The sequence below is a fragment of the Oreochromis niloticus genome, linkage group LG2 (genome assembly GCF_001858045.2).
Source record: "Oreochromis niloticus isolate F11D_XX linkage group LG2, O_niloticus_UMD_NMBU, whole genome shotgun sequence".
Lineage (NCBI taxonomy): Eukaryota > Metazoa > Chordata > Actinopteri > Cichliformes > Cichlidae > Oreochromis > Oreochromis niloticus.
In genome coordinates, this window is record NC_031966.2 from 32,390,569 (window position 1) to 32,415,932 (window position 25,364).

General features: G+C 42.5%; 1 protein-coding gene and 1 long non-coding RNA gene across 4 annotated transcripts in view; one reads left to right on the forward strand and one right to left on the reverse strand.

Annotated features, from left to right (window-relative positions):
- Window positions 1-2,887: 2,887 nt before the first annotated feature.
- The window catches only part of ppp3cb (protein phosphatase 3, catalytic subunit, beta isozyme), a 35,484-nt gene continuing 13,007 nt past the window's right edge, over window positions 2,888-25,364 (reverse strand). For 2 of the 3 annotated variants that reach the window (XM_013275423.3, XM_005456311.4), the window contains exons 2-14: window positions 25,160-25,360; window positions 21,929-22,053; window positions 19,954-20,065; window positions 16,179-16,324; window positions 14,435-14,574; window positions 13,202-13,279; window positions 11,701-11,795; window positions 11,385-11,510; window positions 9,721-9,798; window positions 9,561-9,645; window positions 9,193-9,290; window positions 8,068-8,115; window positions 2,888-5,408 (exon numbers count right to left, since the gene is read on the reverse strand). In XM_013275423.3, the coding sequence (XP_013130877.1) occupies window positions 5,230-5,408; window positions 8,068-8,115; window positions 9,193-9,290; window positions 9,561-9,645; window positions 9,721-9,798; window positions 11,385-11,510; window positions 11,701-11,795; window positions 13,202-13,279; window positions 14,435-14,574; window positions 16,179-16,324; window positions 19,954-20,065; window positions 21,929-22,053; window positions 25,160-25,360 (1,511 nt within the window). In that variant the 3' untranslated portion in view covers window positions 2,888-5,229. The remainder of the gene's footprint in view (window positions 5,409-8,067; window positions 8,116-9,192; window positions 9,291-9,560; window positions 9,646-9,720; window positions 9,799-11,384; window positions 11,511-11,700; window positions 11,796-13,201; window positions 13,280-14,434; window positions 14,575-16,178; window positions 16,325-19,953; window positions 20,066-21,928; window positions 22,054-25,159; window positions 25,361-25,364) is intronic. The other variant, XM_013275424.3, reaches the window with a different exon arrangement.
- LOC106098724 (uncharacterized) lies at window positions 13,734-14,536 on the forward strand. The gene is made up of 3 exons (XR_001225006.3): window positions 13,734-14,059; window positions 14,186-14,267; window positions 14,398-14,536. It is a non-coding gene; the product is annotated as an uncharacterized LOC106098724 (long non-coding RNA).

Genomic DNA, 25,364 nt, shown 5'->3' on the forward strand with positions numbered 1-25,364 from the left:
AGAGGACAGATGGTTTGAAAGAGGAGTGAAAGAGGCCATCTATGTCCACTGTGAGCGACCATCTTTGAACAGAGGTGGTGGTTTACGACACCAACTGTCTGCCATCTATAATCCAGTTTTGAGTTCCCTCCCCAGACGCCTTAACGCCCACTCACATCCTGGGCCATCTGACCTCAGGAAATCACATGACAAGGTGGGGCCAGGTTTCACAATGGGCTCACCCGAAACCCTGGCTGATTAGGTCCCACATCCGCTTTCACACCTTGGCGCATGTGATTAGAGGATCACCAGGAGGTCCTTTGTCCCTCCTTGGGGGGATACTCCCACTGGGTTTAAATCTGGGACTCTCGGCCATTTGACCTTAGAACTGAAGAAGCTTCTCGGATGAGAGGTGAAACGTCTTCAAGCAACTTAAAGAAGTCCAGACGCTTTTCTTTGCAAACTCCTTTGACAACTGTGTGATACTATCATGCCAGGATGGAAAGTCCGTTGTGGCTTTTTACCACAGTTTGTTTTTGTCTCTCCCCTCCCCTCACTCACCTCTCTGCTTACCTGCTGTCCTCCCTACCTGGGAGGTAAATTCCTGTGCAGGTTCCTGCCTTTGGCCAACAAACCTCCTGACAATTAGTCACCTGCAGCTCATTGTCATCATCATGGCCACTGCTAAAGGTAGTGGCTGAACTGCAGTTTTTGCTGGATCGTTGTACTTACTCTATCTGTGCCATCAAGAATTAAGGCAGTTCTAAAAGCAAAAGAAAGTTAAACTATCAAAGGGGCTGATAGCAGGGCATGGATATAGCATGTTTGGACCATGTACGTCAGAACTTTAAGTTGGCAGTAATTAAACCATTTTTTTAAAAAGCCATCACTTGACCCAGCTATCTCAGCTAATTATAGGCCAATTTCGAGCCTTTCTTTTATCTCAACAATTCTTGAAAAGGTAGCTGTAAAACAGCTAGCTGATCATCTGCAGAGGAATGGCTTATTTGAAGATTTTCAGTCATGTTTCAGAACTCATCACAGTACAGAAACATCTTCATTGAAGGTCCCAAATGATAATTCTTATGGCCTCTGACAGTGGACTGTGTTTGTCCTGCTAGCCCTCAGTGCATCATTTAGAACTGTTGACCATAATATTTTATTAAAGCGATTAGAGCACGCCAAAGGAATTAAAGACACTGCAATGCAGTGATATGTATCTAATATCCAATTTGTTCATGTAAATTAAGAGTCCTCTTCACACTACGGTTAATTATGGCGTTCCACAGGGTTGCATGCTAGGACCAATCTTATTTACATAATGGATTGCATTACCCTGACCTTCAGTAACACAGTGAGGAATCTTGGTATTTTTTGGCCTTCCTGTCCTTCAATGTGCATATTAATCAAATATGCAGGATTGCTTTCTTGCAATTGCACAATGTCTCTAAATTAGAAATATTCTCTTTTAGAGTAATACAGAAAAACTAGTTTATGGATTTATTACTTCTAGGCTGGACTATTGTAATTAATTATTATCAGGATGTCCTAAAAACTCCCTGAAAAGCCTTCAGTTGATCCAAAACGCTGCAGCGAGAGTCCTGACAGGGACTAGAAGAGAGAGCTTCTCTTCATTGGCTCCCTGTTAAATCTAGATTCAAATTTTGAATCCTTCTCATCACATACAAGGTCTTGAATAATCAGGCCCCATCTTATCTTAAAGGCGTCATAGTACTGTGTCACCCCTTAGTTACGTTGCAATAGGCCTAGGTTGCTGGGGCTTCCTGTGATGCACTGACTATTTCTTCTTCACTAACCTCTCGATGTGTTTATGCAGCACTCTCTTAATCATTAGCTAATATTAATGTCTGGCTCTCTTCCTCTCATCACCTCCAACCTTTTGCAGCAGATGGCCCCGCCCCTTCCTGAGCCTGGTTCTGCTGGAGATTTCTTCCTGTTAAAAGGGAGTTTTTCCTTCCCACTGTCGCTGAGTGCTTGTTTAAAGGGGGTCTTATTTAAATGTTTGTATATTTAATATCAGGTTAAGACTTGATCTTTGCTCAGATCTTAACTACTTAAACATGTATGACTTCTTTTTAAATGTCTTTGTTGTGTGGCATCCTTTACTTTTCACATTTCCCCCAAAACAGGTCCTCTCAGTCTATGCAGCTCTGATCAAAGTTAGTCGCCTAAGGAGATTGGAAAGAAAAGCATCTGGACTGAAGTCTCACCTCTCATCCAAGAAGTTTCTTCAGTTCTGTGATCTACACCCGTTTTCACACCTTGGCTCGTGTGATTAGGTAGAGGATCATTAGGGGGTCCATTGTCCCTCTTGGGGGGATACTCCCACAGGGCTTAAATCTGGAACTCTCCACCATTTGACCCTAGAACTGAAGAAGCTTCTCGGATGAGAGGTGAAACATCTTCAAGCAACTTGAAGAAGTCCAGACGCTTTTCTTTCCAAGCTCCTTAGACGACTAACTCTGATCAGAGCTGCATAGACTGAGAGGACCTGGATCAGCGGTCCCCAACCTTTTTTGTGCCACTGGTTTATGTCCGACCATATTTTAGCGGACTGGCCTTTAAGGTGTCGTGGATAAATACAACAAAATAAAACCAGTACTGGTACCAAAAAAAAGAAGATTTATTCAAAACACATGGGAAAAGACCCAGGGAAACCGAGTTAATGATAAAAACGATAAAAAAATAACACTAAAAACTGATAAAAACCCAGAAAACCATAAATTTCACACCCGAGCCTTAACTCTCGTGGCCCAGTACCAAACGACTCGTGGATGGACTAGAACCTTCACAGACATGAAAGTTAGTCCTTTGTATTGCAATTTGTGTCTGTGATAAATTGGTAAGGAAAGATGTGACAAGGAAATAAAGGCTCCATATCCATACCAAAGGTTCATGCATATTTTATTCAAGAGTAAAAAAGTGGATCGTCCCATGGGGCATGCTTACAGTGTTAGTGACCGGGGGAGTCAAAACAGAAAGCTGAGAGAAAGAGAGAGAAACCGAGAGAGAGAGAGAGAGAGAGAGAGAGAGAGAAAGATTGAACAAGAGACAGAGAAAGTCAGAACCGTGGCACAATTTCTATGGCACAGGGTCTCCCAAGGGGGGTTCACCTCTCCCAGAGAAGCACAAGATCAACCAAGGAGCAATGCAACATGAAGAGCAACCAGCAGAGAAAGAGAGAGAGAGAGAGAGAGAGAGAGAGAGAGAGCTTAATATTAAGAATAATGTCCATAATAAATAGAATCATAATAATCATAGACTCATAAATATCATCAAATAACAAGAGGAATCATCAAGAATTATGATCAGAGAGAGAGTACACTTTTTTCCTTTAAGTTGTGACGGCAACACGCCTCCCGTTAAAATGTGTCCGCTGCTTTTTTGCTTTGAACAGCGCAAATTTTAACCATGCAATCATGCTTTTGGCTGCCTGAATGCCTGTGCCTTTGTATATAGTAATGGTCATTCATCGATGCTAGTTTAATATTTGTTTATCATTATTCATATTTATCATTTTAAAACAACTCCTGTACATCGACAAAGAAGAGAGGAGAGAACGTGGACTTGACACTTTGAATAGAAGTGAGTCGTCATTCTGTACAGCGTCGAAAGAAACCGGAAACACAGGTCGTGAAAAAAGAAGAAGGAAAAAAAAGGTGGGAAAAATAACCCCCAATGAAATCGAACGCAAAATGAATACAAAAAAAAATAAAATAAATTAACATTATGTACAAAATAAATGGTTCATCATACCTCAGTTCATTTATATTAGCCAGAAAAACAAGAAGAAAAGAAAATCCTACCATAGTGAAACACAGAGCACAAATATAATCTTCACATTATTATCAAAGAACTTAACTCTGCATGCACTGATGCTTTAATATAAATGCTTTACAAAGACCCTTTTTCCCCCTTCGGACTTCTTCTTGTTGTCTTGGCTTCTGCCTTCACCAGAAGAGTCTGTTTCCTCAGTGGAATATCATTTCCTGCTTTTTAGGCCGGAGATTCCCGGCAGTCACTGCTGTCTTTTTAGCGGACAGCAACTCGGGAAGAAAGGAGGATGTAGAAAGAGAATGAATAGAGTGTTGAATTCACATTTCAACTCCCCTCCCCCACCTCTGCGTCTCCCTCACATACAGTACATTAGGTATCCCACGTTACCATACACTGGATCTTGCATCCTGTGACCAAACGCATCAAGATGTGCAATAAAACCTCTCTTATTTATTCTATTTACACACAACAGGTGGGGAGAAACACTTCAAATATGATCCCGGGTCACATTTGGAGCCAGGAGGGGGTTTCTCTGTTTCTTTTTTGGGTGGCTGGGTAGGCAGGGGGGTTTCCTGCCACTTGACTTCAAGTGGCGTATGCTTGCAGTGTGGTGCTACAAAAGCAAAATGGGACTCTCCTCCAAAGGAGGAAAGCATGGCGAGGCTCAGATTAGACCGCAGCTTGAGATTATCTCCGCACATCTCTCGCTGGCAGATAAGCCGCCACACTGCACATCAAAAACATATTCTCGCCGTTGCCTGATGCTCGGATCTGCTCGTGTTTGCAAACGTAAACACTTTTTCGTTTTTTCCAAATACAGCCATACAGACACCGACACGTTAAAAGCATGTGCACGCACTTTGGAAAATCAGCATTAGTAATGGTTCCACTTCCTGTTTTAGGGATGCAAACAGGAAAAAGAATCATACATGAGACTTAAATACCTCCCCCCCACCGTCTGCACCAGCCCTTAAACTTGACCCCGTCCATCACAAACAGCATACCTTCACAGGCTTGTCACTGTCAGCCCGCTGGTGATCCCCCCACCCCCCTCCATACAAGGCAAACAGTAGCTCCTCGTGCTTTGCGTTTTTGGAGACTCTTTTCCTGTGGTTGTGCAGGTACATGAGAGTTGTAGTTCTCTAAATGGGGCCAATCAGTTCAGTGAAGAGATCGAGCCTTTGGTGGTAAAGTCCAGGTACGCTCATGCCTTTACATAACAGCTGAGGGCGACAGGAAAAAGGGGAGGATGTGTGTATGTAATTGCATGTGTGTTTTATGTTGTCTGTACCTATTTAGTAAAGGAAATATTGTGTGTGTGTGTGTGTGTGTGTGTGTGTGTGTGTGTGAGATGTATTTTTCTTGTCTGTATATATGCCTATGTACACATAATATGAAATATGGGACCAGGTCAGTGTTGTGCGTGTCTGGGCACGTGGGCATGTACGTCCATCACTGTATATTGCTGTTGCTGTCGGTCCCATTGGGCTCTCCCATGTTCATGCGGCCCATCGACAGGCCCACGCTGTTGACAGCATCGCGGCGCGGCGGCATCCTCTCATTGATCCGATCCAGACCTTTGGCCTCCTCAAAACTGCTGATCCGATGCTGCGGGGAGAACCCTCGAATGGCTGCAGAGACACACACATACACACACCAAGGCAGAAGCACACATACATGCACAGTTAAAAGTCGACACCGTATTGCACAAAATCTTGTGTATCCAAACCCCCCGATAAGGAGCGTGAGCGTGGCCTGGGAAGTAAATGTTTTCCCAATTTCTCCAGTAACCACATTTAGATCATTTTGATGTAAATCTCTTCAGCTGAAGGTCAGCTGGGGTTTGGATAAACAAAATCATATCGTACATTCATATCTACAAAGATGTTATGACACCCATGAGCCAGTGTTTATCTGGACATTGACCTTAGATTAGCAGTGTGAGTAAAGTGGTTGGTAAGATGTTATGAGAAAAACAATATGAGCACAATCGGTCTTTCGTAAGTCCTTAAGATATCTTTTCCCCTCGGGACAAGTTTCTGACAGTTAGCTGTTCATTCAAACCATCATATACAGAAGGAGCTCACAGAATTTACAGGTAAAGACTTGTAGTCACGAGTCACATTTTTCCATTTCCCTCATGTTCCTCCCTTTTGGCTTTGGGAGTACTCCTTGTTTGTGACTAAGGGCGCAGCTTTAACCTTGGATTGATATCTTAAAGAGGCACTCCACCAATTTTAGTCAGGTCATAGTGACAGCCAGGATTTTCTTTACTTCGCTTTGGACTTGACAAATGTTTCAGGAAGTGCTTCAACATTTTGGGAAGAATATTTATTTGCTGACAGTTAGATAGAGCTGATTGCTACCTCCATGCTTTTCAAGAAATCTTTACACAGAAAAAAAAGTGAAACCAACTGGTTTCCAGAGAGCTGCAAGATATTATCAGATGGCGGTTTTACAGGAAGTAGTACAGGTGAGTCAGCAGTGTTTAGAGTCATTATGAAACAAACGCATGCGCATCTGCTTTTTGTTTTTATTTTGTTTATTTTTTTTTTATCCAAGTTGCAACTTCATACAAACCGACACTAATGCTTTAAAGGTGCAAATGAGGAAATGACTGAATGGACATTTATTATGTGTGTTACAGTCTCTGATTGTTAAATGGGTTTTATGTTTGAGTTAGTCATCATTATTATTAATAATATTATTATTATTTGTCAGATGTTTGCTCATGCTTGCGTAGTGTTAGCTTTGCTTTATATTTACTGCTAATCGTCAAATGTTAGCAAAGCACACAAACACATTAGCAGTACACCAGATCCAAATTATCGCAGTCTGTTCAGTCGCACTGAAGAGTCGGTCATTCACGCATATCTGGACTTCAGTAAACGTATTAATTCGGCAGCATGTTCCTTCTGTCATTCTTAAACCTGTTAGCATGCTAGCGGAAGCATTTCACAGAGCTAGCATGGCTGTAGACTTGGCTTTATTTCAGTTGTCTTTAAACGGTGTGTCTTTAAATTAGACAGAACATCGACCAGCATTAAGGTTGATCCTTGTAGTAGCTGTCACCCCAAACCAGGTAAACCTCTGTTCCAGCAGATGCTCCTGTACCAATAAGGAGGACTGTCTGGAGCGGCCGACGCCAACTCTTCAACAACGGCACAACGACAACTGTCACACATGCAGCTGCTCACAGATGCCACTGTACTGCAAAGCACATGTCTAACACCCAACTACAAATCATATATAACATGACAGAAAACTACAGCACAGGCGATACCCATAATTCATTTGGGTAAACAAATTATGGTCTGTACTTCAGGTAAGCCAAAGACAGCACTAAAGGTACAAACACAAAATAGTATGGGTAACTGAAGCGTGCCGAGTACTGGGCCTGTGCACGCTGGGCATGATACACAAAAGACACAATCCATGACCACAATCTGTTCATGAGCTCAAAAGAACCTGGCAGACCTGTCAGCCACCTCTGAATGTAATGCATCCATATGCCAAATTAATCTTTTTTTCTTTGCAAAGGTTTTGAGTGTGAAACTGTATCTGTATAATCCCAAACCCAACTTTTTGCAGAGGTTTCAGCCACACTAGCTTGCCTTCTTCAGCACACACCATCTCTTGGTGTAAGCAAAGACTTTTATTCTGAATTTAGGTCACGTGAATACGCTGAAGGAGGCTGAAAGCTAAATAAAAAGATGAGTTTTGTGGCAGATCAGTGTAAACGTTTCTTCAGCGAATTGCAAATGTTGCAAATTTTGATCCGGCCCGAGTTCTGCTGTAGGTTGTTGAGAAACAGATTGATTGCATGCTCATCTTCTACAGAACTACGGCATCTATGGAAACTATAGAAAAACACTAACACACTGCAGTCCGTGAGGAGGTCTGGGTGACCCTGCCCTCCATTGCAACATCCTCTCCCGCCCACATTCCCGCTCTTCTTATAAATGTGTGTGTGTGGAGAAAATATTCTCTGCGTGTTTCATCTGAACAGAATGCAAATATATGGCTGTATGTGTTTCCTGCTTCCCAAGAGGATGAAAAAGAAAGGTTTATGCATGTTGTGTGCTTTAATGTGGTGGCTCCAGCATGCAGCGGCTTTGTTGAGAGCGCTGATGCAGTTAGAAGAGCTGAGTGCATCGTGTCTAAGGAAAAATCTATGACCTTATGAGCATGGGCGACTGAGAGCGCAGCCATGCTGCACACACGTCCATACGCACACACACACACATATAACACACGCGCCCACACACAGTGAAATGAGTGGGATTTTACCTTCGGCGTCCTTAACTGTCTCGATAGCTTCAATGGCCTCAATGGTAGCTGAAGGATGGGCAAAAGAAGAGAAAGAAAGGAGGACAGGAAGAGAGAGATGACAGAGTCCGAGAGAAAGATGGAGTACAAAGAAAGGAGGAGGAGAAGGAAAACGAAGTGAAGGCTGAAACATGCTCTGTGCAGATATGCGTAAACATCTTTGCCGTATGGGTGAGCAGCGCTTGCTGAGGAGGCTCCGACAGGCTGAGCTAAATGTTGTCAAACAAACTCTGGTTGGAAAACAGTGTAGGCAGAACTTTGGGGTGATCCAAAAATCAAACAGGAAGTCACAAAACATAAAACGAGACCTCACGCTGGCCTGGGAGATCAGACAGGTATTATGTGATTTATGACGAGCACCATGAATTAAGGCAGAAGTGCAAGATTGCAGTTTTTGACGGCCAGCTTGGACCAATATCTGTTTGGCTGAACATGTGAAATTTCCTCCATGCTATTCTGTTGGCCTAATTCACTTAAGAGCTCTGTGGAGATGTCATCACGATAAATATACACAAGTGGGAGACTCTGTATCATCAGTATCATATGTAACATCCATATGTTATCAATAGCATTAGTTAAATATCCCAACTACCAGACACCCCCTTCTAAGGGGCATGTTTCAGGCTTTAAACAAGCAAAGCCCTCAGAGCAGCACTGAGACCACAGCAGGTTCAGAGGGCACCTGGTGTTAGCATTAGCTGCTGTTAGTTCACACACACACACACACACACACACACACGCATTCGCCCTGTATTTTGGTGTCATTCTCGGGTTCTCAGCCTCACGCTCATACACTCTCTCTAACACTCGTACACGCAGGCAACCAGTGGGCTGTTAGTATCCTTCAGCGCTGGCGAGGTGAGGTGGAGAGAGGGAGTGAGTCAGTGAGGCAGAAGGATGAGAGGAGAAAAACAGCTGGAGGAGGAGGAGAAGAGGAGAGAGGGCATGGAGGAACCTGAGGATGCTCCAAGCAGATACTCAAACTGTCTGTGTGGCATTGTGTTTCTGAATATGAGTTCAGGGTTAGGTTTGTGTGCATGTGACTGTGTGTGTGCTTATGTGTGTGTGAGTGAATGAAACGCTCACCGCTCTGCAGGGTCTGTTTGCCCCCAGAGAGAACTCCACTGGGCAGCATGCCTGTCGGGGTCAGTCCCTTCAGGGTCAAGACGTTCTCACTCTCCTCCCTGAGAAACAGAGACAGTGTGTTTGTGTGTGTGACAGATGTGTGTGGGTAAAAGAAGAGAGCAGGTGATAAAGAGAAAGAATTACACACTTCCTCACACACTGCACACCTGCAAACATGCAAAAAAAACACACTTGTGGTTTAAAAGACAGATTTTAGAAAAATCACTTTTAAAAAGTGAGGATCTGATGACTGCCGGCTTCTGCAGAAGTTACTGGAAATCGAGCATGTGCAGGCAAGCACACACGTGTTTAACTGCAACTTGACCCACCGTAGAACGGAGAACATTTTGGCCATCTTCCCGATGGCTCGGATCTTGTTTTTGATCACCTCTTTCCTCGCTGCCGCTGCACTGGCTGGAAGTGAGTGGAGCAGAAACGTTATTGAAAAAAGACACGTAGAAGAAAAAAAGAATGCTGGCGGCTCCTCACCGTCATAGATCTCCTCTCCATCGTTCATGAGTTCGTCGTCAGAGCAGATGCTCAGAACGTTGACCAGCATCTCAGTCACTGCGGGGCAAACAGACACAGACACGCTTCCATAAAAGGACAACAAAACTGCCAACTGGTGCATGCAGTTTAGGTCCTGGTCAAAACGTTGACGACAGGGTAATTATCGTGTCCCTCAAATGAATAGCGGTAAATTATCGACCTATGTGACAGCAGACCTTCACACCGACTCTCCGCGATCCCTTAATGCAGCGGTCCCCAACCTTTTTTGCGTCACGACCGGTTTGTGCCCGACAATATTTTCACGGACCGGCCTTTAAGGTGTCGTGGATAAATACAACAAAATAAAACTAGTACCGGTACCGAAAAAAAGAAGATTTATTCATAACACACGTGAAAAGACCCAGGAAAACCGAGTTAACGAAAAAAATGATAACAAAATAACGCTAAAAACCGCTAAAACCCCTGAAAACCCTGAAAACCATACATTTCACACCAGAGTCTCAACTCTCGCGGCCCGGTACCAAATGACTCACAGACCGGTACCGGTCCGTGGCCCCGGGGTTGGGGACCGCTGCCTTAATGGAACCTGAGCCATCATCAGTGTGATCGTTACCCATTTGATACGACATGTTTCAGTGTCTACTGTGAAAAATAAAAATGCCCAGCTGTGAAGACGTTAGAGGGCCGTGACGGGACAAAGATGAAGATATCAAGAATCACACTCTGTTACTGTTAATCAAAGACAAATTGAGCCTCTTTTACATCAGCGATCCGTTTTATTAATCGCTTATCAAAGCGGCATCCCTCAGGTCAGTTTGACCCGGAACCATTAACATATATCGTCTTGAGCTCAATTTTAAACTGCAGAGAAAAAATGTATGTTTATTGATTGCAACCATAATTAACAAAGCAACTGGTTTTTGTCACAAGGTTGTAATTGATGCTAAAAATCTGCTATGCTGAAGCTTATCTTGGAAAAAAAATGAATTGAGATGTCGTGTTCATTGACATTAAAATGTGTTCCAGCCATCGTCGGCCTTGTTTTGAGGTGCTACTGTCCCAGGTTGTATGACATATCTAGCACCACTCGCGTCTCCTGGTGTCTTTCAGCAGCTCCTCCTCCCGGCTGCTCTGTATACATTTACACGTTCCATAAAATAAAGCCCAGAGTCTGATGCCACACTTTGCTGGTTTTGAAGCCATATTCTGCCTGAAAGGCCAGCAGCCTCTAAACCTCACAAGCCATTCGCCCACAGTTACACTGGGCCCATAGAGGAAGCCAGTCCACCCACTGGTCCCACACACTGCGGGCTGTCCCTGCCTTCAAACAGGTCAAACGGGTCATCAAATCTGATGATCCTCGAGAATACATGAATGCTCTTTAGACACTTTAAGTTCCTCCTTCTGTCTCAGAATCCCAAAGACATCCAGTCAACTCCCCTATTGACCAGTTGACACCAGCAAGGACCAGGATCCCAAAGTAGACATGCATACTGTGCAAACTCTGTTACTTTTACTTTCAAAATTAAATGGTTTCTAAATTAACTTCATGTGGAAGAGGAAGATTTTGCGCTTCTTCTTCAACATCCTCTTCCATGGTATTTGTTACGTAATGTGTGTGTGTGTGTGTGTGTGTGTGGTACCTTTTTCTCCAACGAAGGGCAGCGACCATGTAAAGACGTCCATGAAGTTGGGCAACCAGTAGGGGTGAGGAGAGCAGTTGAACTGACGGATGTTCATCACATTGTTCTCATACTTTAGCACCGCAGCTAGACACACACACACGACACACACACACACACACACACACACACACACACACAGAAGCAGATATTAGCCCTTTGAAAGCTTGGAGGTAACAATGTTTCCATCCATCTGTACATGCAAAGATTTTCCTGAGAAGTCTTACAACACGAACAGTTTGCTCTACAATAATTGCATAACACACGTCAGTCAGACCTTTGTTGTTGTAGACATCCAGGTAGTTTGGAGCGGAGAAGATGGTGATGAGCGAGGGGAAACCTGTAGTCTGACTCTTCCTGTACATACGGTACCTGAGGAGAGAGAGACAAACAAGACGCCCACGTTACAGCCACTCAAATAGGACACCGCGCTGTGGATGAAAAAACCAAGGATTTGCTTTGCAGGTCTTCTAAAGCAGCCAGGGGATGGTTGGAGGTGAGACAGCCACACTCTTTTAAACTAACAGAACAGAAATAGAGCAGATTGCCTTGCAAAGCAGAGGAAAATGACAAGCAAAGTAAAAAAAGCGAAAGCTACTGGGCATCAGAAGCCTGCATAGAAATGAAAATGATCAAAACAAAACTTTGCTGTTCTGGGTTGTGGTGGCTGAGCGGGTCAAACACTTTCACCCAGAGCGTGGTTCATGTCCTGTGTGAATTTAATGCTAATATTCCTACACCAACGTATGTTTTGATTTGTTAGAATTCAAAATAGATCCTTTTTCATTGTCAGTCCACTATAAACAACACACATTTCATCAGGTAATATTGACAGGAAAGTGTGCTGCTGTAAATCAGTCGAACTACAGCTTTAGATTCTCACTGCTCCTTAAACTTCAGTGAAGAAAAACCCATTTTTCCCAGACAAAATCACCATTTAGGGTAGTTCCTGTAGCAGCTAGCTTAGATTTTTTGTTTTGAGTGAGCTGGCCGTTATTCTCTTTGTGCTGTCGCTATTGTTGGAGAATATAATGCACCAACGGCACATTCACAACTCAAGGGCTTTTTAAAGAATTCATAGAGACAGCAGTGAGTACAATGTCTTTTGTAAGTTCTCAGGTGAAAGCTGCTTCATTTTGTCTCCACACTGCTGCTGCTTACTTCATCGAACAGTCTTTTTTTTTTTGACCATGAATGCATGCTTTATCTCCACATTAGCTACTCTGCACAGGTGCAGAAGTCTGACGACTGAAATAGCTTCTTTTTTGGCCATCCTATAACAAGTGCATTAAGACCTCTGGATGATTACCCAGACTACCCGTCTGCATGACAGACCAAATACTGTTAATGGGTTCACCAAACAGCACACACACAGAACACAGCACTGCCTTAATTGCTGCATTACATCTAGAGGATTTTCAGTGAGATAATAGATGCCAGGAATGCATTTTTGGGTCACAATTTTTTTTCCCTTCACTATTTTATTCAGACTTTTAGTGCAAAGTGTACGAAGCCTCTTTGACTTCCTGTGCTGAGTTAGTTAGGGTTGAATCTTGCACCAGCTGTTGGTGCACTCTCAGTCAGACCAACTCTTAACAATGCTAATCACACAGTTTCAGGGTGAAAATTGTGCAGCCTCTTTTCCTGCAATGTGCCAATTCCCCGACAATGAAAAATAACAGCTCAGAACATGAAATGTCAGGGTAAGCCATTAAATGAAATGGTGCGCCCATTTAAGCTGAGAGAAAGGACTGAGCCGCAGCAGCCAGTCAGCTCACCCGGCATCCTGTGCTTCGTGCGCTCTGATGATTGACAGCAAGTTGTTGGTCTGTAAGAACTCGCACACTGCTGGATAACTGGAGACAGAGAGAGAGGGACAACAAGTGAGAGCAAGTGAGGGCAAAGGAAGAAACATGAAGGGGAAGAATTATTCAAAGCGATGCAGTAAAATACACTTTACATAACAAACAAGTCATATGTCAAGGCTGCTGTAAACCACAAAACAGATATTTAAAGTCTGGCAGTGGGTGATGAGTAGGCTTTTGTTTTCTGAGGTAGTGTCTGACTGAGACCAGCAGGGGGCATCAGTGAGGAGCGACAGGCCTGAGCCAGGCTTACGGCTGCCTCCGTGCTGAGGAGGGCTGAGTGTACACTAGTTGGCTGATTGATGCTGTGTCTCCTAAACATAGAAAATCGGCGTGTTTGCCACAGAGAACATGTCACAACACCCATTTCTAAACACTGTCTCCCCCTCGTCTGTACATGCCCCCATTCTTACTTTCTCATCTCACCCCCCCCCGCCACCCTCCTCCTATGTTACTCTCCCTCGTTCTCTCACTGTATCTTAATATCACTCCATATCTGGCAGGAGTAGCCAGTCGTCATAGCAACAGAACCGTGCAGTCTCCCTGGGGATTGTGGGATATCGTTTCATGCTGAAACGGAACTGTGTGTGCTGCGTGTTTGTGTGTGTAAAGTAGCCAAGATTTTCTACAAATCCCAGCGATCGTTAGTGGATCTCGGATGTGGTGTAAACGTGCACACGAGGCATCTCTCCCGTTCTCTCTGCTCGGGAACAACATCCCAAACCGGCAGCTTGAAGTCGACCTGAAACTTATTAGATTTCTAATTTGTAGGTAAGCATTGCACGTCGCTCGTGCATGGTAGCGACAGGGCGCTCAGATCATTTAAAACAAGACATCGATCTATCCCAGAAAAAACACAGAGTCAGGGACACGTGTGAGAACTTCTTTCTCTTTCAGGTGGTGATTTTAAAGAGTACTGTGTCTGCCGTGAACCGTCATCCCAGAATATTACACTCACACTGGCTTGTTGGAGTACCAGGTTAGCTCTTAGCTCTGCCTTTGAGCTTCACAAGCACAGGGCTCTGCTGCTGCAAGGCTGCCAGACTGTATTCATTCCCATTCAAAAATAAAATGTCAGGGCTCTTATGTAATGTTTTTTTTTTTGCCAGTCACAACACCTTGAGGAGTAATTCTGCTCTCCTGTACCTGTAGAAATAGGAGCACCCTCTGACTGTGTTGTGGCCAAAGTACTCCTGGGTCTTTTCATTGCCAAAGTCTTCCAGGGGGTCGGCCCACAACAGGTCGCACATGGGCCCAAACGCCGGAGGCTCCTTGAACCGGTCCAACTAGGACACACAAATAAACCCCCCCCACACACAGAAGTATAGAAATGTGAGCTTACAGAAACAGAGATTTTCTACATGAAAGAGATTTTCAGTCATGTAAACAACGCTCCAACACATATAGGATAAATCAGAGGAGAAAGAAAAGCAAACACATAGCATACACACACAAACACATACTGTCAGAGCAGAGCATCTCCATGGCAACCCTCACCACACAGGAGGGAGAAGATGTCACACCAGCAGATTCACCATGGAAACACTGCCATTAGATGAGGAAGTGTGTGTTCTCGCGTCTCTGTGTTCATGTGTGTGCCTTTGTGCTCTGGAGCTCAGTGAACTGTATACACACAGGGGTTATTTTATGGTTTCTAATGAACACACTCGGAGCAGGCTAAAAAGCTGAAATAAAAGTTGGTGTGTGTTTATGACTGCTTGAAAATGTGCCTGAGTGCTGCACATAGGTCGATCTCATGTTGCATGCATGATTAATTTTCCTTGCTCTTGTATTCCTTATCCTGCACAGGCAAAGAGCAGGAACCGGAGAAACGGTGAAATTGAGAATGAATAACAAACTGTGTGACAGTTACGAAGGCTGATCTTTCTTCTTTTTGTGCATTTGCAGGCTGATTACTCTTTATAACAAAACTTACATATATACCAGGATGCTGAATATAAAGTGACACCCTGTGTTTGGGAATGCCGATGCAAGGGTTAAATGCATCGTCTACAAAATAAATGTGTTCCTATGGCTTTGTAGGCCAAATCTCCTTACTATCATTATTTATACTTCCTAGTTATAGCAAATATAATGTATCACTGTTTTGTGTAAGTAGGAAAAGAAAAGAACAAATAACGTATGACTTAGCTACACACTGTCATCTGAATTGAAGGCAAAGCTGTAGCTACTGCTAAGCTAGGTTTACAAGGTCTAGATTCTTCTCTGCATTTGATTCAACAACTATATAATGTAGTTATGCAGAATAACAAAGGGTATGACCAAAACTGATATTTTTGCTATTTTTCATTGTTTTGTTTGCTCCGTGTAGGCCTTTAGTAAACAGTACATGAAGTTAGCTTTGGCTTCTTTAAGCTAGTTGTAGTGTTTTTTCTATGTGACACCTTCTACACTGTCAAACCAGAGTTTCTCACTCTGATTGGTAGGTTTTAGCTCTCTAATTTAGTTATTATAAATGTTTTTTAAAAGGCTGTTTTATCACTTTATATAAATCTTATGCATTACTACATAACGATTAAACAGGAAAAGGTTTAAAATGAATTCAGATTCAGTTCTTCACTAAATTTTCAGCGATTTTTCTACATGTAGGAAATGTTAGTACTTCTCAAAGACAGTTAACCATTATTTTTTAAGAGCTGATTGATGCTTCATTCACACAGTGGTCAGTGTTGTTTATCAGATACTTAGAAATAAAAACAAATTGAAATTTCTATAAAAAAAGGTGAAAAAATTTACTGTACACAGACAAAACATTCACCCTATAGCTAAAAAACATGTCATTAGACACCACTTTTTGTCAAAAAAGTTATCATTGCTTTGTTATCTCAGCAGTGATAACTCAAAACTGCTCGTGTGTCTTTGATTTTACCTTCTTGATGTCGTCCAGCGTGTGAATCTCTGGTGAAAGCCCCCCATGCACACATAGGAACTGCTGGTTCATCAGGGCTGCCAGAGGCAGGCAATCAAACGCCTCCATGCAGGAGTCATACACCTGCTCTGAGTACTTGATCTTACCTGCAGGTTGGGGGAGTAGACAGACATTTCAAGACTTGAAACAAAGGAAGCGCCTGAGTGTGTTTTGACATGCTTTGAATAGCCACCATTGCTACAAATGCACAGTCGGTCCCTGTCACTGGGAGACTGATGCACGGGGAACAAGCAGGCATACGGCCTTTACATGGACAGAAGTCAGTAATCTGAAGGCTTCGAACAGAATCTGTCAAAAACTCGATTGCTAACACGCTGTGGTGATGGTACGTATATATACCATATATATGAAATCATACATGACTTTGTGCAGTAAATAGCTTTAATTGTGTATGTGTGTAACAGACCTAGAATGACAGTGCAGTGTGCGTGCCTTAAAGAAAGAACAATAAATTAATAACAAAAACAGCAGTAATGGTAGTGAATGTCTATTCTGACTATTTCAGATTATTTTCAAGAATTATTTAACCATGATGTCTTCACGACCTAATGTTCAATAAATAAATGGTGGCTGGTCCTTCTTAACCCCCTGAATAGGGATTATTAATGATATTAAAAAAAAAGAGAAGAGAAACTAAAGAGGTAGATTATTCATTAAATTAGGTATCAAAAAACAACAGCGAGTAAAACGAGCTTGCAGCCGCACTTTTTGTTCTTAAAACATAACTTTTTTCCTTGTGTTGCTTTTGTTTGACATGATAAAAGATTAAGAAAAACAACTATAAATAAAGATGCCCGTTCTTTTATCTTTTCTAAGTGTTAAACTCTTTCCACTTGGAAACCTCTTCCTCTAATGGCCACTTGAGTTTGGCTCCATAACTTAGTCCAGACAGAAAAAACTATTTACAGCAGAAATAAACATGTTTACAGCCTAATACACAAAAAAAATCAAGCATGTCGGAAAAGTATGTTACTTAGCACTGATAACCAGATGTCTGCACCTATGCAGCTTGCTACCCAAGGCTGCTAACTGAACTGATAATTTGTCGCTCCATCCTCTCACCTAAATATGGTCACACCAAAAGAAAAGACGACCAACAACAGACCTAACCTTCAAAAAAAGTGTGTACAAACCATGGCTTTAACCGTCTTTTATCTTTGTCTCCCTCTCATAAATCTCCTTCAACTTTCATTTGTTATTCATCAATGTTAATAAAGCAATACCCAGCTCACCACTTTACCTTAGGCCCCTCAGACATGACGAAGTCATAAAGACGTTTTGCTTAGTCAACCACGATTCGAACATTTGAGCAGAGACAGTGAACACACACTCACTGCCTCTGCTCAGTGTTTTCTTTTTAAGCCTGCCGGTGCACACGGTTAATAACTCATGAATCAAGATGACTGAAATACCTTAGGTGTTGTATTAATTAATGTATTGTTCATGCATTAAGGCATGCATGAGATACTGTTAATTCATGCACTTTCCTGATGAGTCATGGGTTTTTTTCATGTATTAATGACGCTTTTTCGTGCATGAAATCACGAATGAATTCACGATAATACCCTTCCCGTAAAGCGTTACCACGTCATTTGGTTCACTTGGGTGCAAGGGCACTAACGTGTAGGATTTTCACACAACACGTTAATAATTTATGGGGCCAGCTCTTCTCCAGCACTCCCATATGACCTGTTTTTCTCCTCTCTGATGATGTTGGATTTTGTTTCAGAAATGCCACTTCAGAGATACCAGAAAAAAAAACCCAACACAAATCTCACTATTACAGCATTTTAAATAATGACCCAAATATAAACACAAAGCAGCATAGACATGTCACTTTTTTCTTCTTTTTTATGTGTGTCTGTGTGTATTAAAAACTCCTTTGAATTGGCAGCAATATCAATAACGACATCCAAGACACGGCATCTTTTAAAGTACATTTCACACATGGGCGTAACAATGCATCTGACATAAAATCAAAACCGCGGGATTAAAAATAGCTGAAAGGAAATTGGAGGAGGGAAAAGAAGAAGAAGAAGAAAAGGGTGATTTTTAGACAGCAGAGGAGGAGGGAGGTGAGAAAAGAAGAACGTTAAAGAGAGAAGGAGAAAGACTGATGGGAGGAGACAGGAGAAGGAGGAGAGGTTATAAGAAGGAAGGCAAGGAGACGACTAGGGAAGAGAGAAGGTAGAGTGTGAGGACATGAAACGACACGTACACTAATCAAAGCCGGAATGTGGAGTACAAGCGTACAGTAGCCAGCCTCTATGTGTGTGTGTGACAGCGAGGAGTGTGTTTGTCAACCTCTCCATCTGCCTTGTGTAGAGCAAGAGCTCATTATTGCCAGTCCACCAGTTGTCAGCTCCTTCCACACTCTCAAACATTTATGAAGACACTTGCACACGCATGCAGTCTCAGTACATGCTCTCGTGCTACACACACACACATACACACACGGCAGATGGTAATTGAGGGCGACCACTATTCGCCATGAGCACCAAGGGAAATTAGCTTCCTCGTCCCTTGGCCAATCAGACACAGAGGAGTAAGTCCCTGAGCCAATCATTAAGGGCCAAATTAATTTGCTGCTAATCACCCACTCTCGGACAGGAGGCTGAAGCTCGCTGACGGAGGAGTCAGAGAGATGGAGGGAGACACTGGGGGGAGAGAGCAAATGGATGGAGGGAGAGAAAAAAGAGGGAGGATACAACGTGCCAGTGGCAGAAAAGTAAGGATGGTGAGGGGGAGGATGAGAAGAGCTCCAGCAGAAAATATTTAACTGCATAGGTGAAATTATCAGGAAATGGAATAAAGCAGATCCAATCAGAGCTTCGCCACCTAAAGCACAGCACAGCTCGACTCGATTTGCACGTGTGTTACATGGTGTCATTCTCTCAGCAGTCGTGCATAACGTGTAAGGGCTAATCAGCTTTTCACCTACAATAGTAATCCTGGAAGCTACATTTAGGGTTGTAAACTTAAGACAACCTGGACGTGCAAAACTGCAGATACACATGTTAAAAACATTCACAGCCTGCTGCAAAAAAACTGTTCCCTAAAGCTAATTATGTAGGAAGACAACCATTAACTAGCTGCTATAGGTGTTAGTTCAGCTAACTTGTGTAATTGAAAAGGTGTTGGTTTTCATTATATTAGCTTGTTTGACAGAAAAAAAGTTGTGATATGCTTTGTGTTATTTTTATTAGAATTCTTTTTATCAAGTCTGAGATGAGTTTGGAAAGTGGTATTGTTGTATGTTATTGATATGTTACATAATTAGCAGATATATATCTCTGCGCTATTTTTAGCTGCACCTTGCTAACTAAGCTAGCTAGCTTCAGCTAATAACGCCTGGCTTTGAAAATAAAACAAAACATGATACCTGCTGTAGGAAGTACTGACTAATTATTGATTTTTCCTCTTTTTTTTTAACCATGATTAGGTGTTATTCAAGCACAAATAAACTCTTAGGTGTAAACTGAGCAGTGTAAGTTGTAAATGTATGATCCTGAACCAATTAGCATGCTAACTTTTTCACCAAGTTTGTAACCAAACTGAAAATATGTTCTCCAGTCAGCTGAGATTTACAAGATCTGTTCAAACTACTACTAATCAAAACTAAATAAGCACTGCTTAACAATGGAGGGTGAAAGGGGTGGAAGAACCAGTACTGAAATAAAAGAAAAATGGGCCGTGTAACAAAAAGCCAACTCACATTCTTGTTTGAAGGTGAAATATTCTGTCAGATGTCTACATTCATGGTTCCCCCGGAGAAGAAAGAGCGTCTTTGGGTAGAGGATTTTCAGTGACCACAGGTACAACACACACTAAATATTCACCAAAAGAAGAGAAAACATGAGAAATTGAGTTCAGCAGGTACACAACTGCAACAGCATTTCGATTTTCAAAGAGTGCAGATGTCAAATTAATTTTACATCGCAGGCCACAAACAGCCCACTTTGATATGAAGTGGGCCAGACCAGGCAAACTCCCCTTTTTAATCAATGTACAGAAGTTTAATTACACATTTAATCTCAGAATAATCTCTTGATATAAGAAGTACAATTTCAATAGTTTTTTCTAAATGCTGCTGTAGTAAATGAAAGAAATCTGTCAGTATGACTTCCAACACATTCTCACTCATAAAGCGTAACATTTTACGCTAGGTGACAAATCGTCGGTATATTACACTTTCGACCAACACGTCCCTATGTTACAAGTTCCGAAAAATGAGGAAACATGAGAACCGTTTGGAATGAATCTACACATGTACGTTTATTTTACATTAATCGCTTTGGAAAACACTTCACGATTAAGGTGGTGGTTAAGGTTATGATTAGGGTCAGGGCTGGAATGCACGGCTGGAACGTGTGTTACCGCGGGAGCGTCATTCTATTCGAAAGGTCACCTTTCGCGTTCCCATGGGCCGCCTCGGGACGTGATGAATTGTCGGTATATTACGCGTCGGGAGTGAGAACGGGCTGGACTCTTCGGGCTTAAATTGTAAGGAATAAATTTGTAAAATTACAGAAAAACTTCTTGAAGTTCATTCCTTAGACTTTCCTGTAGTCATAAAACTGATTTGTAAATTTTTTTTTTTCTAGAGTGTACAGTGAAAAACAGGAACTTTCCTGTCATTTAATTTTTTTGTCTATTACTTAATTATGTTATTGTGCTATGAATGGCCATTAGTCTTCATCAGTAGGAAAAACTGTAAAACTTATGCAGGTAAAAAACCAAAATTTATGCCCTCCTTCACATTTAAACAGGTGCATTTCTAAAGGAGTGTGGTTGGTAAAATCAGTATAAAAACTGTCTTGTATGTGCAGCGTTAATCTGAAAATATGTCATATTGCCTAGAATCAAAGTTTAGCTCAAATTTTTGGGCTGAACAGTTTGGTCATTAGAGTACCGAAGGATGTGTGTTTATTTTTCACGTTGGCTTTTTTACTCTTATCACTTAGGAAACCCTACAAATGGCTCAGAGGATGTTCTCTCACCTTTACACACCATCATCTCTGTTCTACATTTAGTCTCCTCCTTATGTGCCCTTCAAATGTGTTAGGAAGGTGGCCTAAATATCGCTCCCTCCGCTCCAAAGTCACTCCGTGTCAGCGACATATCCCATATGCCACGGTGACTCGACAGGCTGAGACATTCACGCGCTTGTATATTGTGGATTCAAATCAGTCTGCTCATCTGTACCACATTTCTGCTGGATAACGTAATCACACATTTCTTTATGATGCCCTCATCCATTTTGAAGAATCAAATATTCAAACAGCTCTTGGAATACCGTGCTGTTTCCATCCAACTTTCATGCATATTTACATTAAGAAGCAAACCACACTCTGGTTAGCGTTTGCTGTCCTTGAATTGTTGCCTGTCCTGTAGAAACATAAATAGTGAATGAAAGTTGATCTCAGTAACAAGGACCCCCTGGCCACAAATTTTAAATTGCATCTATATATGTGCATTTGTCAGACACATATAGTGCATCGTGTCACTGCTAATCTCAAGTACTTTTTGTACATCTGCAATACTGAATACCAAAATAAACCTTGCCCCAGGAATGTGCGCAATAGACTTCAATACAATGTACACCACAACAAGGATAGATGTTTTTTTCCCAACTGAATGCACAGCACTATAAATAAGATGTATACACAGTGTGTCCAATCCTTCCTCACCTCAATACTGAAGTACCCCCTGTCCACATAGTCCCCTAGGAAGAGGTAGCGCGTGTTCGCAGGAGAGCCTCCCACTTCAAATAACTTCATCAGGTCAAAGAACTGGCCGTGGATGTCTCCGCACACTGTGGAAACAGCACACAACAGTGTCAGGATTATAAACACTGCAGTTTTCAGCTCCCACATAACAAATTCAGCTCAAAAATATGGGACCGTCTTTGCTTCAGTGGCTCCATATGGCCTGATTTGCATCTGCAGAGGTATATCTGTCCTGGCTGCTGATCTAGAAACATCGCTCATCTGTTTGGATAGAAAAAACAGCAAAAATGTGCTTTAAAAGCTCCTTAAAGATTCTACTCGATCACTTCAAGGTCTGTTTAGATACTACCTGAAAAAGACCAGAAAACAGAGCTGGAAGTTTTGTGCTTTTTTCTTAACTGCATATCCAACTCCGGGTCATGGGGAGTGGGCTACAATAAGGGAGAGGTGGGACACACCCACCAGTGGATCGTAGGCTAGTAAATCTAGAATATGTTACTGTGGGTTATTTGTATTTACAGACTTGAGAATTCTGTGTTCAGATTTTTTTTTACATCAGTTAAACACACCTTACTAACCAAATTATAAGATAGGATTAGCTTATAATTTAGCCCCCAATGTTGGATTTTATGCATTCATATGCTTTCTCTTTTGATTTGTTGCAAGTTGCTTCCAAGAGTAAATCAGGCTGCACACACTGAAGACTTCACATTTTGAACGACTTCAGGACTGTCTGCCCGTACGATCTGCCAGCATACATCTTACCATCCGCCTCCCTCGCCATCTGTCTGGTCTCTCCTTTCACTTTTAGTTGATGTCATAGTTCCCCTCTGCAGCCATTTTACGATGGCCATTTCGCATCTGTCTGACCGCCTTCGTCTGCCTGTCTCTCCATCTGCTTGCCATGTTAATGTCTGTTTTTGTGACTACTTATAAGCATTCGCTTTAATTTGAACTGGGAATTGGGAATGAGAAATGTCATGAGTGAAATTGAGCCGTACCTGCCTGCCTCCTCTGAGCTGTCTCAGTATTCTCCCAGAAGCCTTCGTGTGACATCCTAAAAGCCTGTCAGTTCAGATTTTAGCCATCCAGCTGTCTGTCTGTCTTAGAGCTCATACTTTGAGACGGCATCAAAGTGCTGAAGTTTTCTTTATATCTCCTTTATATTGCACTTTTGGTGAAAGCTCTTTCTACCTGAGTCTATTTTGCTGTAGTTTGTATCTGAAATGTAACAGTCATTTCCAATCACGGCACACTCTCAGGAAATTCTTGTGTGTTTCTGAGTCAGACTCTGGTGAAGTGGAACCAGGAAAGCGGGATCAATATGTTGCTCATTGGGAATGAACAGGTTAGAGAACCTCTGCACTAAGCTGCTTATGATTGACTGTCTCTCCATCTGCCCGTCTATCTGTCCTTGTCCCCAGGGATCTGTACCTGTGAAAGCTGAGCGATGTTCCCACACTGCGTGGGCACAACAAGCCCACACAGAATTATCACACCGCTCACATTTGCATAAATGCAGCACGCAGAAGCACAGACACATAGGTACACGAGCCAGGCAGAGTCAATAGGTTGCCAGTGTCTGCGTCTGCCTGCCCGCTTGTCTGTCATCTCTGTCATTGTCTCAGAAACTTCCTTTCTATTTTGCTCTCCCTCGATTTCGATCCCCGGCTTCTCCTCCGCATCCTACTCACTTCTTACCATTTCCCTGGGAGGGGAATACATGCAGCTATTACCGAAGCCAGAGCGAGCTGTTGGGAGGTGCACAAGCACCAATTGGGTCTCTCAGTGAAGTGCGACCAAACAACAGTTCATATTAAAAGGGTGGCAGATACATATGGCAGATTAATGAATCAATGAATGGATTCTGATTAATACATAATTATTGATCTTTATGCCTTTTTGCTCCACAGCTCTATTCCTCTGCCTCTCTGTGAGACTGCTGCTATCTGTCTCTTCACTGTGAAATGTCTGATCTATTCTGCTTGTCACTCATGCCTGCATTTTAACAAACAAGTAGCTTTTTTTTTATTTTGGTGTGGCTTTGCTCAATGGGTGACTTGCAGATTCTTTAAAAAAAATAAAACGTTGACATTTTGCGATTTAAAACAGGTGAAAGATCATAAAGAACACCTTCTTTGGCATATGATAGTCTGGAGGCCACAGTGAGTAGGGTTACCTACCATAGCCATGGTATAAAGACGCTACACCTTCTTTTAATTCGAGCTACATTTAATTTTCAGTAATGCAGTAATGTTACATGTTTGTGTGCCAGGAGGAGGAAAATGGTGGAGTGGTCTACATATGCTGCTCTTTGCAGAGATAGCATGCTAACACAAAACTATCCAAGAACCCAGAGTTATGATAAAGCTGAGTGTTTGCTGACCCCAGCCCAGCAGCCAGAGCCTGAACCTCAGCAGGTAACAAGCTGGGATGAACGGTCAGGCTTCAGAATCGCTTTAAATTCTCTTTGTGCTGGTTTTCATCTTTGCTTTGTGTTTAAGCTTTATGTTAATGCATAAACAGAAAAGAAAGATCATATGTGTTTCCTCAATAGGTTGGGAATTTGTGTTGGCGTGTGGGACTGTAGCTTAAGGTTTATATTGTTAACTGGTAATTATGTAACAGTGCATTTCAGGTTATTTTACAGAGTAACACGAAAGACCAGAGCCCAACAAAATAAATACAGGCCAAAGAGTACATCGTGGGAGACAGTGTGGGAGATGATTGATTGGTGATCTGAAATTTATAGGTTCATCAATCATGTGATGGACTTTATCTTAGTTGAATCCAGTTTTCCCCACATATAAATAAAAGCTAAGATGTGGGAGTGGTAGTTGGGGTCTACTCCAGTAAAATAATATCAGGAACACTTTTAGTGCTGTCAAGAGACATTATACGATAACCCTGGGACTCCTGCAACAGCAATGAGCATAACTTTCAGGGGAAAAGAGCTGTTTAAAAAATGCAATGATTTGCTTTCCTTAGGTGTTTCAAGATGGCTGCCCAGTGCAGACACTTTCTTCTAGAGAGACTTTGCAATACTCACCAAGTCTCACATAAAGTTGGAGACCTGATCAGCTTCCCTGTGCGGGGAAGCCACTTTGTGCGGCTAAGTCTTGCAAGAAAGCGTGTTAGCTTTCCAACTGTTTTCTACCATGTCTTAATTGGTGCATTAAATGACTTCCTTACCCGTGACTGGCGCCTCAATATCCAACATAGTGCGCTCCTGGCGCAGGATGGCGGCGCCCTCATCGATGATGCGCAGGGCCACGGCTTCCTCGAGACGGCCTTCCTTTGTGAGGTGAGCTTTGAGCAGGTCCACTCGCGGCCGGCCCTCCGCGTCAAACACCTCCTTCATGGTCAGCCGGTGGGCCAGGGGGAAGGGGACCGCTGG